General features: G+C 43.5%; 1 protein-coding gene across 5 annotated transcripts in view; it reads right to left on the bottom strand.

Moving 5' to 3' along the window:
- KCNMA1 (potassium calcium-activated channel subfamily M alpha 1) overlaps positions 1-18,705 on the bottom strand; it is a 686,137-nt gene that overhangs the window by 190,356 nt on the left and 477,076 nt on the right. For all 5 annotated transcript variants that reach the window (XM_025049379.1, XM_025049381.1, XM_025049380.1 and 2 more), the window contains exons 10-13: positions 9,963-10,073; positions 7,352-7,457; positions 5,572-5,654; positions 1,964-2,033 (exon numbers count right to left, since the gene is read on the bottom strand). In XM_025049379.1, coding sequence (XP_024905147.1) covers positions 1,964-2,033; positions 5,572-5,654; positions 7,352-7,457; positions 9,963-10,073 — 370 coding nt within the window. The remainder of the gene's footprint in view (positions 1-1,963; positions 2,034-5,571; positions 5,655-7,351; positions 7,458-9,962; positions 10,074-18,705) is intronic.

The raw sequence follows: 18,705 nt of genomic DNA, 5'->3' as shown, positions 1-18,705 counted from the left end.
GATTGATGTCTCATCATTGTTTCCGAATAAATGCAATGCAGAGATTTGTAAAAGACATCCAGCTTGCTATGATCATGTGAATACTGACCAGGTGCCATCTGGATCCTAAGTCTGTTGAGCTACTTTGAGTTTGACAAGAATCACATAGCAGAAATCCTCCTTAATTTCTTGAAGATGCTACATCAGCACTTGTTGGAAGGAGAAAAAAAGGACCTGACATCCTTTTCTAAACATACAACATTAATTTTCCTCTTCTATCTAAATTCAGCCAAAAATCTAAACAACAGCTTAAAGAACTCCCACACTAAATGAAATTTCAAATCACAAATGAAAGAAGGAAAGTTCGTTGCCTCGGGAGCTGTCACCAGCCACAGCCTTGCTAATAAAATTTATCTCCACCTACAGGGACTGCTGTCATGAACTGCTCCAAACTGATGCTTGTGAGTTACCAATATCCTCACTTCGTCTCTGTAGTGTTCTTGAGTTTTCCAGAGATGAACAGGACAATGTGACCTTGGGTGCCCACCACCAAACCCATTGGCTGGAGTGCAACACTTTTTGCAATGGAAGCACCTGCCGAGGGTTGGACAATGGTTGGCAATGGACAGCAGACCCGAGTGGTAGGCCAGTCACCGACAGCAGGCTCCACTCAACGACAGCCTCTGATGGGCCTCTACACAGCACAAAATGGGACAGCACTTGCCAGCAATTAAGAAATAATGGCATGGCACTGGAGCATCTGGCAGAACGGGTCTTCTCTGGGTCACCTGACGGCCCACATTTCAGGGAATATGGCCTATAAGATGGGACACGCTTTCACTCATAACCCAGCAGGGAGTTATTCTGTTCAGACAGGACACCTGGTTCCAGGTACTGAGCAGCCTCCATTTCTAAGCCTCATTAAGGGGATAACTGGTTCCATACCAAACGGAGAAAGGTGCCACCTTCCCTCCCCCAAAGCTGTTTTCCTGGAAGTTTAATGACCATTTGAGTGAAGGAGCATCGCCTTTGAATGAGAGACAGGACTGGGAAAAACAGAGACTCCAATGTTTGTATTTTTTCCAATCCTTCTTATAAACTATACTGCTAGGAAAATTCCTTTATGTTTAATCTCTAGGAAGCCAACTATTTTCCTGAATTCAACCATGTAATTTTCATCTTGAATTTGAGAATGCCATGTTCTGCATTCTCCACCCAATGCGTGTTCCATTCCTCCAACTTCACCTGTTCTCAGAAACATCCTATCACTTGCCTGGGAGATGCCCTACACTTAAATCCTTGAGGGCACAAAATAGGAATTCTCCTTCACTATATCCCTGGGGGATGAGGGGGTATCAGACAGAGTGCTGACCACATAGTAGGTATGCAGTAAATACCAACTAAAGAAGTGAGTGCAGCACATGAAAATAGAAGTTCATGGAATAGGATCTAAGAGTGCAACAATATTTCTAAACTTAGGGGACCTATAGATCAGTGATCCCCAACCCTTTTGGCACCAGGAACCAGTGCTCCTATGAGAATCTAATGCCTGATGATCTGAGGTGAAGCTGAGACCAGTGGTGCTAGCACTGGGGAGCGGCTAAAAATACAGATGAAGCTTTGCTCACTTGCCTGCTGCTCACCTCCCACTGTGTGGCCTGTTTCCTAATGGACCATGGACCTAGTACCGGTCTGTAGCCCAGGGGTTGGGGACTCCTGCTCTAGATGGTCCCTGAATGAATAAATCAGTATGTGAAGGAGCTTCCTTCTAGTGACCAATTGCAAACAAGGTGTGTGGACTAAAAAAATGTCCCAAGGATGTTTTTACCCACCACCCTCTTTATCCAGGCCTTGGGATTGCATTGTTGTGTATGCACATGTATATGTAGGCCTGGACATGCATGTGTATGGCTGTATGGTGAGGGAGAAGAGACTGGACTCACATGTGCATCTTTGAGCCTGGGACAGGCTTTCGCTGACCTACCTTGTTGTGATACTGCAGCATCTGAGTGATGATTCTTATCTTCGGATGGTAGTTCTTTATGGAGATTACTCTGAAAAAGAAAGAACCAAAGCTGAGGCAGGGTTTGCCTTACCCTTGGAGTCTGATGGGAAGATTAATTTGATTATATCCAAAAGGAGTGGATGTGGGGCCAGCAGCCAGGGCCATCCTGAGGGGTTGCAGGCACTGAGCCAAGTTAAACTGTGTTTCCACCCCCGTACCCCATGGTAGTGTGAAAAAGAAACCACAAAACAGCCACAGACTGTGTCCTGGGCATAAAAGAAGAATGTCCTGGTGATGGTATGTGACATGTGTGTACTGGACTCTAAAGCAGGGGTCAGGGCTTTTTGCCTACACGGGCATCTTTACAAAGGAAGCAAGCTCATTCATGGGGCCAAGTGAGGTGTGCAATCTCATATACCCTGGGGATGAGCCTAGAAACAATTTGCTCTGAGTCCGCTTCTCCAAGTTAACAACTTCAGGCAACAATGACAAATCAAACAAGCAGCCTGACAAATGATTCTAATTTTCACACATATGACCACTCGCAGAAATAATTTCTAAGCAGGGCTCTTAGGATGGAATCAACGCCTTGCTAACAGCATCTAAATGACAACTTTGACTGTGGTTGTAGAAAAGGGGCAAGGCCTTTCAGAGGTCAGGAAAATTCTCCCTAAACTACACTCAGTCCATACTCAGTATTAACCACACTGCTTGGCCTCCAACCCTCACTTCTGCTCCCTGTGACGACTGCTGCGCTAAAAGGGGAGGGGTAGAGAGCGGAGGAATAGAAACACCTGGACTCCAGCCTCAGCTATTGCACTAACGAATGGGTGACCTTCAGGAAATCCCTGGTCTCTCTGTGACTGTTTCCTCATCTGGACACTGGCGGCAACAGTACCTGCTTTATTTATTTCACAGGCTTGGTATGAGCAGCAAATGAAAGACCAGATGTGAAAATGCTTTGAAATCATTAAAAGCTCTTTCCACGTCTAAGTTATGGTTTTTGTCATTACCGACTCTGTTAGAGGTGACATTGTACATTTCCTTCTGTGACAAGGAAGACTAAAGAATTGAATTCCACAGAAAGGCCCACCTTCTAAGCCTAATCAGAAATGCAAGTGCATTTATTATGACTAACCCTACAAACGTCCCACCAAGAAATTCTATGCTTCATTCCTTTTTGTACAAAGACGGAGAGAAGGCAGCCAGGGAGCAGCTCTGTCTGAAAAGCTACAACTTGTGAATTTAGGAAATGGATCATACATAAGCCTCTCCTGAACAAATTCACCCTGGGCTTTTGCACTTGAAAGATTTCATTTTATTTTTGAAAAAGCGTTGTGTTGGCCCGTGCTTATAACTCAAGGACTCTGAGTCTCTCTGTCAGCCCTCTGAATTCAGTTCACAGCATCAGCCAGTTTTCTGCATTAGCTCATTTCAAATGGATCTTTGACATTTTAATTTCAAACAGGGCAGATTGGTCTCATTAAACTAAGGAGGAAGGAGGATTATACAAATAAGGAAAAGACAGAGCCCATTTTTAACCCTGAGCCTCCCATTTCCTTTTGCTGCCTGAGCTTTCGTTCTAATTCCAGTTAATGGATGGCTTAATTACATTTCTGATACTACCTTTGTTCAGTCATTTTTATGCCTTGGCATCATGCCAATTACCCTGGTAACCTATATGTGTTCATATTAACTCTATCGTAGTCAAGGCTTAAATAAAATATTGTGATTAAAAGAAATGCCTATTTCGAACCTATTATCATTTCAATTATTCACTTTTGGGGGAAAAAAAAAGACAGTGCCAGCCTCAAACTTCTCACTGGGTCCACACATTAAGCTTCATCTTCTGTTTTGTTGTTGTTGTTGATTGTTTGAAATTTTAAAGCTAATGAAGCCCAGTTCCTTAAAGTCTACATTTTAATCACTTCAAATGACACCAAACCATGATGAAGGACAGAAATCCTAGTTCAAGGAAAAGGCCGACTGGTCCACCTGAAGCTGAGGCTGTTGTAGTCATTTTCAGCTGTGACTAGTTAGGGGATGGACCCAGGTGTGGAAGCATGTCACTTCCACTATGACCCTGCAGCCTGGCAAGCCCAATGCTTATAAGAGTTCATGCATCAACTTCCTTAAAACAACTTCACTACGCATATTGTCAAAGAAAAGCTTTTGGAAAGAGAACATTGCACCAGATGTCACTTGCCAGATACAAGGACCAGATGCTGAGGGGAAGACTTGCTCATCCGAAACGCACAGAGGAATTCTTCCCCCACCTCATTGATGGGAAAGCTCATGTCACTTGGGGCCACTGATTAAAAGCAAAGAAAGGAGATGCAAGCACTGTGATGATGCAAAGGCAACTTCCCCACCTTCCACCTCAGTAAATTCCCGGGACACAGTAAACCAAGCTGCAGGAAGAGGGGAACTTTTGTCTAGACCCAAAGGATGGCTGTTCACAATTAGGCAAGTTCCTGGGAATATAGTGGGAGTGAAATGTTTTCTCTTAGTTCATCTCTTCTCCAGAAGGTTCTCTTTATTATTCCCTCATAGCTCTCTTAACTATTCTGCAATTTATGCTTCAGGAGAGAGAAATCTAAAAGGCCTTTAACTATCTGGAGCAAAATATGTTAACTCTTTAGCCATTTCACAGTCACAAGATAGATGTCTGGAATATGGGTCTATGAAAAAAACAAAAACAGAAGTTTTCTTCTGAAAGAATAAGGAATAGGAATTGGGCTGAGAATGGTCTTAGACAGGCCCAGCCTATTTGCAGAAAAGACACTGGGCAGTGTTCTCTGAAGAGCATCCTCCCAGGAGATGTTCTCCAAAAACAGAAAAGGGGAGGTGTGGTCAAATCGGTTTGACAAATTCTCTATGGATCACTATCTTAGAAATTCATATTAGTATTAAAAGTATTGAAAACAATTTCGGTAAGAAAACTATTTCATTTTGGGAAACTGGTTGAAACAAGCTAACTGGTGAACAAACTCCTCTTTATGGGTGATATTAATCAATGTGCTATAGACACATTTGGAAAGCTCTAACACGGGGCTTCTCAACCTGGGCACTACTGACATTTTGGGCCAGATAATCCTCTGCTGTGGGGAGCTGTCCTGTGCTTCGTCGGATGTTGAGCAGCATCCCTGGCCTCTACCCACCAGATGTGAGCAGCACTATCCCTTAGTTATGACAACCAAGAACATCTCTGGATATTCAAAATGTCCCCGAGAGACAAAATCACCCCCAGTTAAGATATCTCAGGTCCACTCCCCATTAGGAAATATGGTACCTTATTTTAAGATTGTGCCCATTTAAATTTGTCTTTCCTCTTTTAGTCCTGTCTTAAGGATCTCAGACTCAAGACCCAAGAGCTCCTATCTTCTAAGGGTGAGCTTCCTGTTGACAATGCCTTATGTCATTGCCCTCCACATTCACCACAGCCTCAGCTCCCCCGGACCTATGCAGGTGGCAAGTTGTAGGGTGGCTTATGGGAGATATAGACTCTACAGAGGACCCAAAGGGTAGCAAGTGAGCCACAGAGTGCCAAGGCCAGAACCTTCCCCAGCCAGCCTCCCCAAGGTTACCTCATGATGTTGGAGGCATCTTCAGCATCAGGGTCAGCGCAGTACTTATTGGCAAGGATGAGGCATGCATCTGCTGACTCTATCTAAGACACCAAAAGGAAAATCACAGAACACAAACATATAAATAGCCATGCTTGATGGAAGTCTCTGCCTATTGACAGCTCTTGGGGAATCTGGTTCTTTGCAAGTAAATAAAAAAATAAGAATCCTGAGAGATTGTAGTTTTTGTCAAAAGTATAGGTTGCAAGTTCGTGTTATGGAATAAACAATTCATCTTGTTGCTGTTGGAGGGTAAACCATGTACCTTGGTAATTACACTATTCATTTCCCATAGTCTCTTACTTGTGAGCTTTCCAGATTTCTTCAAATAACAATTAATTAAGCCTTTCAGTACCCTCCCACCTCCTTTCCCCACCATCTGCACCATCATCCCAATTTTCTCAGGCAAGAAATGGAGTTAGGTGGGCTAAACCCCTTCTCTCAGGTTACCACGTTACATGAATTGTTGGGGATTCAGTAATTTAGCCTCCAAAGTCTTTCATCTAACCTTTTTCACATTTTAACTGGGGAATAAGAGGAAATGAGAGACCTGAATCATATAACAGCTCAGTTACTATTTAATATTCAATTAGTATTCAGATATTCAAAAGACAATAAATCTATGTGTATGAAATGATGTATTACAGATGATCTCAAAATACAACCTATTGACTTATCTAAACATGAGCCAAAAAAGATTTATTCCCTTGAGGGGATCATGAGTTGTACTAATAACAGCTTACATCTAAATTAGGTCCGTGAACAATAACTATTTTCTCCAAGTTCTTATAAGATTTCACATTAGCCATAACTTGGATCATGTCTGGGTAATATTAAGATTAACCGGACCCTATAAGCATAAGAATTCTCATGCTGGCTCCGGCCTGCAATCTGTCCTACTTGGTATGTTGTACCTTACTGACCATTCCTGCATTTGGTGGGAGGGTACCGTTTCCTACACGGTGTGTCAAAAATTGTCTCTGGTTTTCTTTAATAAGCCAAAGAAGTGACTCAAATTATTTTGGCTTATTCATGTTTGCCAGTTACATTATTTACTGCATTATGTGATGACCACAGTTAGCGTTAGATGTCAGTGGATTCAGAATTTTAATCTATACTCACTGGCGAGTAAATATTGAGCATGCTTACAAAATCGATATAAAATGAACAAAGTAGCAAATGCCATTTTGCTGGATCCTTTTCCCTTATAAACCTCAGGTTCTGGAAAGAAAGACTAACTCATACACGTATCTACATGTTTAGTTTTATACCTTTAGTCTTTGGTGGGGGAATAAAGAAAGCTCAAAATATTTTATGGCTTGGTGAAATTTTATAAGTTATCCTTCATGTTCCTTTCTGATGTAAATGTTAGATTTCAGATCTACACTGAGTCTAATTTAAGTATTCAAGGTGAGAATAACTTAGATTATTATGTTGTATACGAGACTATCGAGTTCATACAACTTGTCTGCTTCTCTTAGCAGTGCTGATATTGAGGGAACTAGCAAAATGAGTTTCATGTTATCACTAGTCCAAGTAGAATGCTTACAGGTAACAGTCTACCAGGTGCCAGCAGAACAACGTCCTGGGAGCAGTGATGTCAAGGTTGGTGGTATCCGACTTAATCTCATTAGGGGCTTGGAGGTGACCTTTAACTATCCTGGGAGACATGTCCCATCACCACAGTCAGGCACCCCCCTCTTACATGGAATGAAAGCAGAAGTCACTTCTCTCTTCTTACCTTGACTCTTGCAAGATCATGTGGATTGAGGACTGAACCCTGATAAAATTCCACCTGAGTAAAATGTCGCTTGAACAGAGCTTCAAGCTCCAGGTTAGGGGAAATGCTGTGCAGGGAGAGAAGAAACAGCCATTAATTAGACAGACCCAGGTGTTTCAGCCTCCATGGCCTCCCTTCTCTTGGATTTCCAAAGAGGGAGACCTGGGAAGAGGATTTCGCTTTGAAAGCAGCTCATTTCTTGCCATAAATAAAAGGCTTGCACCCCAGAGAAGTAAAACTCCAGCCTAACTGAAAACCAAAAACAATACCAAGGTAAAATAAAGAGGCTCACAACCTTTACAAAGTCTGAGGCCTGTGGGGTGAAATGTCTTTGACTTCATCATGAATGGAATCCCTATTTTATGAATAGAGAAACTCAGGCTGTGACTTCAGGGATTAGCCAAAGGTCCCCCTGGCAGAGCCTCCTGCTGTTCCCGCCATCAAAAGCCTTTTCTCTACTTCTTCACTGCATGGACTTCTCATCCTCTGGTGCCTGGATCAAAAAAATTTCACCTCTGAGCAGCCACAAGGAGTTATTTACCCTCAGTATTGTTTTTGATTCACACGTGTGTATACTACTCATCATTCTTACTGCTGAGCCGTAAAGACATCTTCCCCACTGGAGGACAAAGATTAAAATATTGATGACCTACTCATTCATTTATTAATCCCGAGACGAAAAATATCTACTCTCTGTATGATACTAGGCACTGGGAGATGATATTTAGTTAGAACCTACTAGGTGCCAAGGACTGTGTTAATCAATACTTGACTGACATTTATTAAGTACCTAGAATAATAATAATTGTTAATGTTTTCAGCATTTATTATGTGGCAGACACCATTCTAAACACTTGACAAGTATTAATTGATTTAAACCTCAAAATAACCCTAGAGGAGGGTACGGTATTAACACAAAGCTTTGAGAGGTTAATTAAGTGGGCCATCTACTACGATGCTGACACAGGTTAATCCCAGTAATGAAAATTTTAGTAGCCAACCTGTTCATTCAGACTGAAGCTATGGGTGATGGAAGAGCTACCTGTGCAAATCTGACCAGTCTTCCAGATCCATTGCAAATCATGCTTCTTTCATGAAGCTTGCCTTAGCAATACAAGAAGCGGTGGTCTCACCCTGATACAGATGCCACATGTGATTCTGCCACTTGATTAAACTGACTTCGGTCAATTAATACAAGGTCGACGTTGTGCTTTAATTGTTGCACATGTGCTCACCTTGAAATGTCCAACCTATATGAGGGCGGAACCTACATACTATACTTTTCTTGAACCTGCCAAAAGGCTCAACATAAGACAGGCCCCACTGCTGATAATCGGTGGCTGAGCACTGAATGGATCTATGGGTTCTGCTCCTGGGCCCATGGTCTGGCTGATCTTTTCAGGACTTGCTAAGAAGAAAAATGCTGGTACTCAAACATGGCGGCCAGTTTGCTATTCTATGAACAATGCCCAAAGGAGAGACGCACAGATGGGAGCTTATAGAGAAGTCACCTATAAGCTCCCAGAGCAAGAATGAGTCCTGGGTGGTCAATCTCATATCGAGCCAACACCAATGTAAGCTTTGTCTCTCTGGCAGCATGGGGCTAGAGCTGGCCCCATGATGGCCCCATATCCATAAAGGAAGAAGACGGGGCAACCCAAATGAATATGCCTGAGTCCCCCAACTCTTCATCCCTGTGGCAGACTACCCTTTACCTAAAAGTAAATGAAGCAAAGCTTAAAATCTCAACATCATCAAGCAGAGGGGAGAGCTCTTGCTTTCCATACCTATAAAATAAACATGATAAGATCTACCTCCTGAATTGATAATGTGACCTAATCAGTTTTATCTTTCATGATAATAGCTAACATTTATTGAGCACTTACTGCATGCCTGATTCTACTCTACATACTCTACTTTACAGGGATTACTTCTTTTCATTCTCACAACAGCCCAGGATGATCTCTTATAGATGTAGTAACTGAGACCAGAAAGATTAAGTAACTTGTTCAGCAAATAACTGGTTGAATCAAGATTCAGATCCAGACACTGAGTCCAGGACACGTACTTTTACTCCCTCTATTGATTAAAAGAGGGACTATATGCACAGTGACCAGCACAATGTCCCTCACTGACGGTTTCTAGGAACCACAGTTGTTATTATTATTTTATACCCTGCTTCCTGTTACGTTTGTGTGTTGCTTGACCACTATGTCACCCCTGCACTCATAGAGTACCCCCCCATACAGCTAATCATTCCACACTGGACACTGTGGACACACCTGGATCACATAGATCCAGACAGCTGAGGAAACAGTGATGACATGCCTGACGTATAATAAACTCCACTGTTATTTTCCAGAATTGCCTCCAAAGAGGCAGACGCTGCTCTCATCACTGTACTAGCGTGGTGCTTCCCGTTCCATTGGTCTATACTGTCCCCTCCAGTGAGGCCAGCAGGAGTCCTGGTTGAGCTGACTCTGTGCTGTCCCCACACCACCACTCCTGCACTCAGGTGTCCCTGTCAGTGTCTGGTTGGATGGAGGGTCTTCAAACAAACAGGGCCTCTTACTTGTGAAGAAAGACGATCTCCACGTTGACATCATCCCGGTCCTTGTGCAGAAAGTCCTTCAGGAAGTTGGAAACACTCTCCAGAGTGATATGTCCACAGACCACAATGTGCCTGAACGGGAGAGGCCAGTTAGCTGAGGCCGGCCCAGCAATGACCCAGGCACCCACCCCCAGCAAGACGGAGAAAGCGCGCAGCTGCAGGAAAGCATTTATTGACTCCCAAGGCCTCAGTAAAAGCCTAGCACCCATCCCCAGAGGGCTGTGAGGCAAAGCAGCGGCCCTGGCAGGTGCTCAGCAACTCCTCGACAGAAAAGGCATATGGCTTCTCACCTGATGCTGCACAAAATCCTATTAAAAGCCCAACCGTTTGGCCAAGTGGTTTTATGCATTTAACAATAAGTGACATTATGCTTGTGCTTAAATGCTGCATTATCAAGTCCCCTGCAGATTCATATCTCTCTCTTTCTGCCCACAAAGCGTCCTCCCGGGAGATTTACCGAATGAGTCTTGGTTTATGACATAGAGCTTATCAGGTAATGAGATAACAAATCTTGCTGAAACGATGATTTTGTGTGTAAGAAAGCGAACTTTTATCAGGGTGGCTAATGTGCGGCTTGACACGTTATGGGCTCTGCTGGCCATAAGCAGTAAAAAGGAAATTTTGCATTTTTCCGCCATAACTCCTCCGACAATGGGGGCATGCAACACTTTACAGTAAGTGAGCATTACTCAAAGCTAAATGGGGATGGGACGCCTATGGAATTGGAGATCATGCTGCAGATCTGCACATCCCCAGACAGCTGCCTCTTTGGGGTACCAAAGATTTCTCTGACAGCCAAAGGAATTGACCTCAAGATGAGGAGAAGCTAAGAAGGGATGAGGCTGGCATTGTTTGCCTTGTTCCAAGGTGGTTTGGACTTCTGTTTCCGGAGATGGGGGCTCCCCATAAGGAGAGGAGCCCCTCTTCCTGAACTGCTGGAACAACAGTCCCCCCAATATCTCTGGGCTCCTGGGCCAATCTGACTTTGACATCGGGCTATGCTGTGGCCACTTATACTGTCTACATGATGCTCAATCACGAGTAAGCACTTTGGTGCAAGAGTCAGCCCCAGGACCAAAAGTCAGGGAGTGACTGTGAGGAGGAAACCCGCTAGCTTCTAGTAAAGAGACTGCAGCAAGGGGCTCAGTCCAGGTCCCTGTACCCCTCAGGCTGATAGTGACAGAGGCTGAATCCCTGGCTGGGCTTTGAGGCATGGGCAGGTGGCAAACATGAAGCACGGTAATTTTGTGGGAAAATTTTAAAATGGCCAGGTCCCTTACACTTCATAATTGCTCTGTGCACATTCTAATAAGGCAAAAAGCTCATTGGCTGGAGGCAGCTCATAATAGGAAGCAGTGATGATCACTTATGCAATGTTCCATTAGATGCCATTACAAGAGCTTGCCCTTTCGTTGTAATTTGGTGCTTGACTAAGTATGTGAGAATAATGCAGTAAACTCATTGGTGAAAGGATAATGATGCAGAACAAAGAGTAAATCAATAATATGCACGATGCAGTTAATAATATCACCATTATGGACTGTTATCGTTACGGTGCTACACTTAGCGATCGGGCAAGCAAAGGCCTTCACAGGGAGGGAAGAATGTCAATGGGCTACCTCAGAAGAGACATTTGAACATGATCACTTTGCTCTCTAGCCAGCGCCTGCTGGGTTGAGGGAGGTCCCTTAGCCACCCATCCAAAACCCGTGTGACTAATTCCTTCCTGAAAAACATAGTATGTCAGAATATGCGAAGTAATTAAACACTTAGATTACATACCTTTTTATCATGTCATACCTTAAAATGTTTCTGGTGGCGCATGTGTATTTCTATGGACAAAACAGGCTGCCGATGAATTTGAACGTTCTGAGTAAGATTTGTGATGCTGAATTTGCCAGCTGTGTTCAGAAAGTGACCGAAAGTCCTTGTCTGACCTCTCCACAAATGACAGTGAGGCTGCTTGGGGCAATTCTAACACTTTCCATCCATAAATTTCCCTGATTAAGAACGAGGCTAGCATAGATCCAACTTATAGGCACCTCCACAGGACCGATGTGTGGTTTCACCTGCATGTGCAAGTAAGCCAGATTTGATTCCCTGCTCTGCCACCAAGGATGTGTATGATCCTGGGCAATCTTGTTATCCCCAGTCAATAGATGAGGGAACTAAGAGGTAATACCCTCGGCCAGCCCCCTGCACCAGACATTGCAAAGCTCAAAGTTCTATACCAGCGTAAGCCTGGTTATTATTCAAAGCTGGACTCAAATCAATGAGAGAGCCAAGGAAATGCCTGAGCATTCATCCTTTCTATCCTGTACGCAAAGAACTGAATGAACATCTGCCAGCATTCCCTCTTCCTCTTCTAAAATCATTCATCTCTAGGACAGATGTGTGAGAAGTGGAAGGGAAGGAGATGAGTTCACCCTCTCACCCTTGAATCAAAGGCTCAGCTAGCTGATTTATTCAGCCTTAGAAAGAGTCAGGGTTCTCTTAGTTGAAAATGTGCTGGGTACATATAAAATATATTCCAATGCAATCGATATTATCCCTTAAGCCTTTAATTAGCTTTCACTTCTCTTAAGAAGTAGACAAATGCTGGCAGGAGAGAGGAGAAAAAAAGAATTGACTTTTCTCATTTGGTGCTAGCTGTCCAATACCATTCTAGACAATTGAAAATATATATCTTTTAGCTATAGCATGATTTCTAGGATGGAGAGTAGTCTTTATCAAAAAGGGAGGCAAAAAAAAAAATCTTCCTTCAACATAATTGGTAATTTTGCTCAGAAAAAGCAAGATTGATTGAAAGCAGATTGCCTTTTTGCCCAAGGAGAGTTATTAGGTACATTATCATGGCAACCTTGGAGAACCCATATTGTTCCAATCTGTCCTATATCTGATTCGAAGATTTACGGCTTCCCCCTTTTGTGCCAATAATCATTTCCCTTCATTTTGCTTTCCATTCAGTGAAAGTTATCAAGGATCCCACATATTGAAAATGTTTGAATGCAGTTAGAATTGACGGATGGGGAGAAGCCGCCTCTCTAACTCAGCATCGGCACTAGAAGGCTTGCTCCCACCAGCCCATGTCTGAGGGAGCACCGGAAGGCCCTGCAGGAGTGCGAGGGATGGATGGTGAAAGGGGAAAATTTATTTTCCAGAAATGTTTTCAGGACTTGAAAGTTCCAGGGGCAGTAGTTTTGGGAAGGATGATATTGTGGGGAGAAGAGAGGCAGAATTTCCTGTATCTTTGATAACCGAAAATGTTCTAAGATTGAGAGCAGGGTGTGCTGTCCTTGGAAGCAGAGTGATGGTTGTTCACAGTACATGATTTGAAGAATGACGAAAAGATCCTCATGCAAAATTATCTCTGTCGGGTTCTGTGACACCTACAAATCTACCATGTGAGATTCCTACTTTGAGAGCCCTGTGTTAGCTCAGTTCAGACACCAAATAACTAAGTAGTCTTGGGCAAGGTACCAATTCTGCATTTTACAACTATAAAGTCAGTCTCTGAGGGGCTGGAGCTAGGACCTGATTCATGAGGTTATCTTGAGGATTTATTTAAATAGATAATACATGCGAAGGGCCTAGTAAAGGGTCTGGCCCATTGTAAGCATTATTAAATGGTAGGATTCATGTGATATCCGTAAATCAGTATGTAACAGATATAAAGTGCCCTGTGGCCCATATAATCTCACTTAATCCTCAAACAATCCTGTGTTCCTATGACCTGCACCTTTTCAGATAACCTCGCTGAACCTCAATTTCCTTAACTGACGTGCCTGAGATCTCACAGCAAGTAAAAGTGACTCGCCCAGGGATATGACCCAGGTCTCTGACTCTAATTCTCACTAAGAAGAAAGTGATAATGTGGAAAGGGCACATTATTTGGTTTGAGTGTATCAGCTTCTGCTCCCTGAGGGCAGGGCTGGGCCAACAAGAGATTCTCCTGAACACGGAGTGGAGAGGTGTCTGAGGGGTCCTCACTGGGCCAAGAGAGAGGCTTAGTGTGGGGACTAGGGTGAACAGAGATGAACCTCACTTAAAGTATCAGAGTGATACAGTTATCACTAGATTCTGGCTGCATTTGGTCAACCGTGCCAGAAGGCTCAGGATATCAAAGCTGAGTGACAGCAAACTCTAACCCAAGTTTTTTAACTTAAACCACATAATTTGGCAAGCCAGGGACTGCAAAGTGATTCAAATGTCCATTTTAGATATTATAAGCCATGTCCAGATCAGGACTTCCTCACCAGCCCAAGGATCTGGAGGATCACAGAAATCTAGATGATCAGCGACAATGGAGAGTATTTAGGAAGGTTACTCTATGAAGGCAGCTAATGCTGCTCCCATCTGCGGCCCTGGATTGAACATATTGAGATGACTGGCAACTGTAATGACTGATTTCTAGTGGGCCTGGCCAACTAGTTTGTGAAGATGGCCAACACACCTAAATCATAAGCATTTCTCATCTGATGGACTTTTTGGTTTTTAAAGTTTTGCTTAGTTTTTTCTTGGGATAAACTAATGTTAATGGTTCTAATTAAAAGATCTACCTCAGATGACTGAAGAAGCATCTTAAATGCCAAAATAATAGCAGATGGCATTCTGTGTAAGCAAGCATGGCTGGTTATGGGTAAGGGCTCCATAAACACAAGCTGGATTGAATTAGGAGTGGGTAATGCTGGTGGGTCATAGAGCAAGCACAGCATCAAGCAAGAGATTGAATGTGACTTAATCAGAATAAGAATGATACTTGACTATTATGAATCCTATCAGGGCTTGCTGGAAAACTACCAATTGCTTATTCCATGGGCACCTCTTCACTAAATATATATTGGTGTAACTCTCTCATTATTAACCATCTCCACCTCCAGAATGAAATCCCACACATTCTCCTCTATCACTCTACCCGCTCCTCAGAGATGGGCCAAGAAAGCCTGAATGCTCCAGTTGAGTTTTAGAGGTCAGGTCCACTGGTGCCTTTCAGAATGGACAACTTAGGGGAGCTAACTTATGGCTGGAAGCATAAGAGGAGGATAGAAAGGGGACTCCCAGACAAAAAAATCCAAGGCTCTAGGGAATTAGGCATCCAGAGCCACTGAAGATGAGTTTAGTTCAATGAGAACAAAAATCTATACACTTTTTAAAAGATTCGAGTAGTATTGCTTATGGCCAGTAGTCTTTGAAAAAGGAATTGTAACAGTGATGGGCTCTCTTGCATGTTTTCACGTTTGTCTTTGTGTCAGAAGGGTCTACTACCTGGGTCTAGGGACTCAGTGCCAGACCAAGGGCAGATCTGGCCCAGCAGTTTGATCCCTTCTACACAGAGGAAGCAGCTGGTGCTGCTGTAAGGAGCTCCGGTCCTGTGTGACCTGGGGCCAGTCACTATAAAATGATGAGGCCCAGACTGACTGGGCTGCACCAGAGACACTGATGAATCCTGCCACAATGTTCCAGTTCTCTGACCCCACCCCAGTCCACGCCATCATCCTGTCTTGTCTAGACGTCTACAATGGCTTCCTAATTCAGTTCTCTGTTTATTCTCCCTACAACTCCAACCTCCCTGCCTCCACCAACCGCGCCCCCCGCTCCCCCCACAAAAAAAAAGCTAAAGAGCGAGAACTGTAGCAAACCCGACTGTGTCAGGTCCCACAAGGGCAGGGAGGTCTTACATCTCTCTTTAGCAGAGTCTCACTCTAGAAAGACAATATAAAATGCACAGCTCTGGGCTGTTTATTTTTAAAGATACTATATCCATTTTTACTGGAACAAGTATAAAGAACTTAAAAAACCCATAGCTATCCTGTCACAATAAATCATACAGAGTAAATTGAAAATCCTATACAGCTTTTCCTGAATACATTGTGCTCACTTTGTCAAAGAGGTAGATGAAATGTGGCATATATTGATCTTGATGTCTCTGTAAAACTATAATATTTATATCAAATACATATGCTAGAATCTCTTCAGTCTTTCTGCTTAACCTTCTAATCATGCTTTCCTTGTCCACCCCCCCCCTACCCCCTCAACAATATCCGCCGTTGGTAGTCGTTGACAATGGGAATGCATTTTGAGAAGGACTTGTCAAAGGAATTCGGCAGCATTTTATCATGTAGAAAGCAGGGTGGGGTGGCAAGAGATCCCACAGCCCACATCAAATAGTGGTCAGTACTCAAAGTACTGCCCAAAGGAAGAAGGCAAAACTAACTCCTGACTCCCCACTTCCTCCCGTTCTGAGAGCCCAGCCCTCAGGATTGCTTGTGGGGAAATCATCCTCTGCAAACAAAAGCCAACTCCAGGTGGTGTGCACCCCATCCTTCCACCGCCCCCTGGGACCTAGTTCAGGATCCCCAAAGCTGGCTGGGCTTTTGAGAACTATCTGTTGACCAATGGACTGGCTGGCAAAGTGTGCTTGGCTAGGAGTGGTAAGCATAGGAAAAAATATAACAATTTGTTATCTGCAAGCCTGTTAGAGCACCGGCTGATTCTGCCACCTCAGATCTACTACCATGTTTAAAGTTTGTGAGAGAACAAACAGTACATGTAAGGAAGACAAAAATGAAATCAAAAGAATTGTGAGTATATACCATCCCAAACCTTGCTTTAACAAATGAGGAAACAAAGCAAGCAAACAACAACAGAAAACCCCAAGGAGGTTAGGAGATAAGATTACTTCCTACCCAGGGCCACATATAGTACTTTGCTAATCACAGAGGAAGGAAATGCCTTCTCCCTCCTAGTGAGGAAGAGAAGAAAGTCATCATCTGATCCAGCTGTCAACAGAGCTGTTCTTGAGGAGACAGGCTGTTTTGCTGTTTGCCTAAATGGCAGCAGAAGGCTGAGCAAACAGATCCCAACGGTGTAGCAAAGTCACCTCTGGAAAACAGCCCCAAGGTCAAATGAGGAAACAAAGGACAGGCTACTGGTAGCCCCAGCAGAGAACATTGGGATGTCCTGACCAGACCAAAACTTTCTGGAAGAAGTGGGTACATCTTATCACATACAGATGGTCAAGACCTAAACCACTCAGAATCGGTGACTGCACCCCCACCATCCCAAATCACAATTAGATCTTCATAATTAAACCAGGCACAAGGAATAATTCACATCTTTTGTAGTTGGTTAATTAAAGGGAGCTTCAGTCTGAGTTTAAAAACGAAATTCTGGAAATTTCGTATAGGAGTATAGCAGACATTGTATAGGAGACATTGGTCATTTCAGCCTGTCCAGTATGCGCCCTTCCTTCTGTCAACAGCACCTGATTTTTAATTTGGGGAACCACTCCTCCCCAATCATGTACAGTCTGGACCCTTCAAGGTTTCCTGCCCAATCTAGGGCAATCAGTACCTTCAATCTTGAGTGGAATGATAGTAACTACACGATAGCGACTAAGTCATCTGATGGTAAAACCCTAAAGAATGGCCCTGAGTTCCTGCTTGCTGGATTCCAGAGCTACTTCTTGAGTTCATGTCTGTTCTTTCTGGGATCTGACTCTTCAGATTTCCTCTGAATTCCATAAGGTATTCTAACCTTCAAAAAAAAAAAAATCCTTTTTTGCTTAAGTCAGCAAGAATCAATTTCTCCTTTGCTTATAACCAAAGAACCCTAATTGGTAGACTTGTTTACCTTGAGTTTCTCAATTAATTATCACAATAACCCAGGATGCAGATATTATGACCACCGTTTTGCTTTCTTTCCTTTTTCTTTCTTTACTTCCTACCCGGAAGAGGAATTACACAGCCTTCTTAAACAATGCCATATTACCCCACTCTCACTAATTGCTCTGGTTCTTCCTAGTGTCTGTCCCCAACACTTTCAATCCTCTGCATTTTATTCATCTCACTACTGCAGGCTTGGTGGCCTTTGGCCGTTTTTAAGTAAGCTAGTCTTCCCATGACCTGACTCTTCTAATCCTAGATGGTTCTCTGCTCTGACAGAGAAGTTAGGGCACTGAACAGCATTTTCCTCTATTCAGATCAAAGCATATTTCCCTGTCTCCATTTGGTAATGCTGCTTCTAAACAGGAGGGACCAAAAGAAGAGAAGATTAAGGCAAAAGTCAGTGACACATTTTGGGGATGCGAGTGGAATAGAGGAAGAATGAGCCCAAGCAAAGAAACGGTTCTTAATTTTGCCAGGGAAGGGAGGCATGCTAGCTTTGACTGCAAATCAAGCCCCCCATCACCACCTGCCCTAACACCGCTGGTAAATCATACATCATATTTCTAGAGCACATGCTGCTGAAATTGGCCCTCCCATAATGACAATCAACTTGACACATCCTGGCCTTGTTCTCCAGCCACGCCCAAGGGCGTTGCCCCAGCTAGCATATGTTGCTAGCCACTCTGAGTAAACCCAACACACTTACACAGGCCTCAGAGGGCTCCAGCATCTGTTACACACATAATGACTGGGGGCAGTTCACAGCTTCCAGAGCTTGATGAGGCATAATGCACCTCAGAGGGAAGGTACGGAATAGGACAGAACTCAGTATAGCATCGGCAGCTCCCCCACTCTCCCAAATCTCTCTGCATCCCTCTTTTACTGGTCCATCATTAGATCCATATATTTTTAGTACACAAGTCACCAGCTGTTACTTTTGCCCTAAACTACTCCAATGGGTACATTTAACAATGAGACTTATCAAATTCTTTTAGGCGCATTCCCTTTGAAATGCTTGAAGCTTCATGCTTGCTTTA

This window comes from Pteropus alecto, unplaced genomic scaffold (assembly GCF_000325575.1).
Source record: "Pteropus alecto unplaced genomic scaffold, ASM32557v1 scaffold155, whole genome shotgun sequence".
NCBI lineage: Eukaryota > Metazoa > Chordata > Mammalia > Chiroptera > Pteropodidae > Pteropus > Pteropus alecto.
Note: the sequence above shows the minus strand (reverse complement) of the source record. Positions and strands in the feature narration are given on the sequence as shown.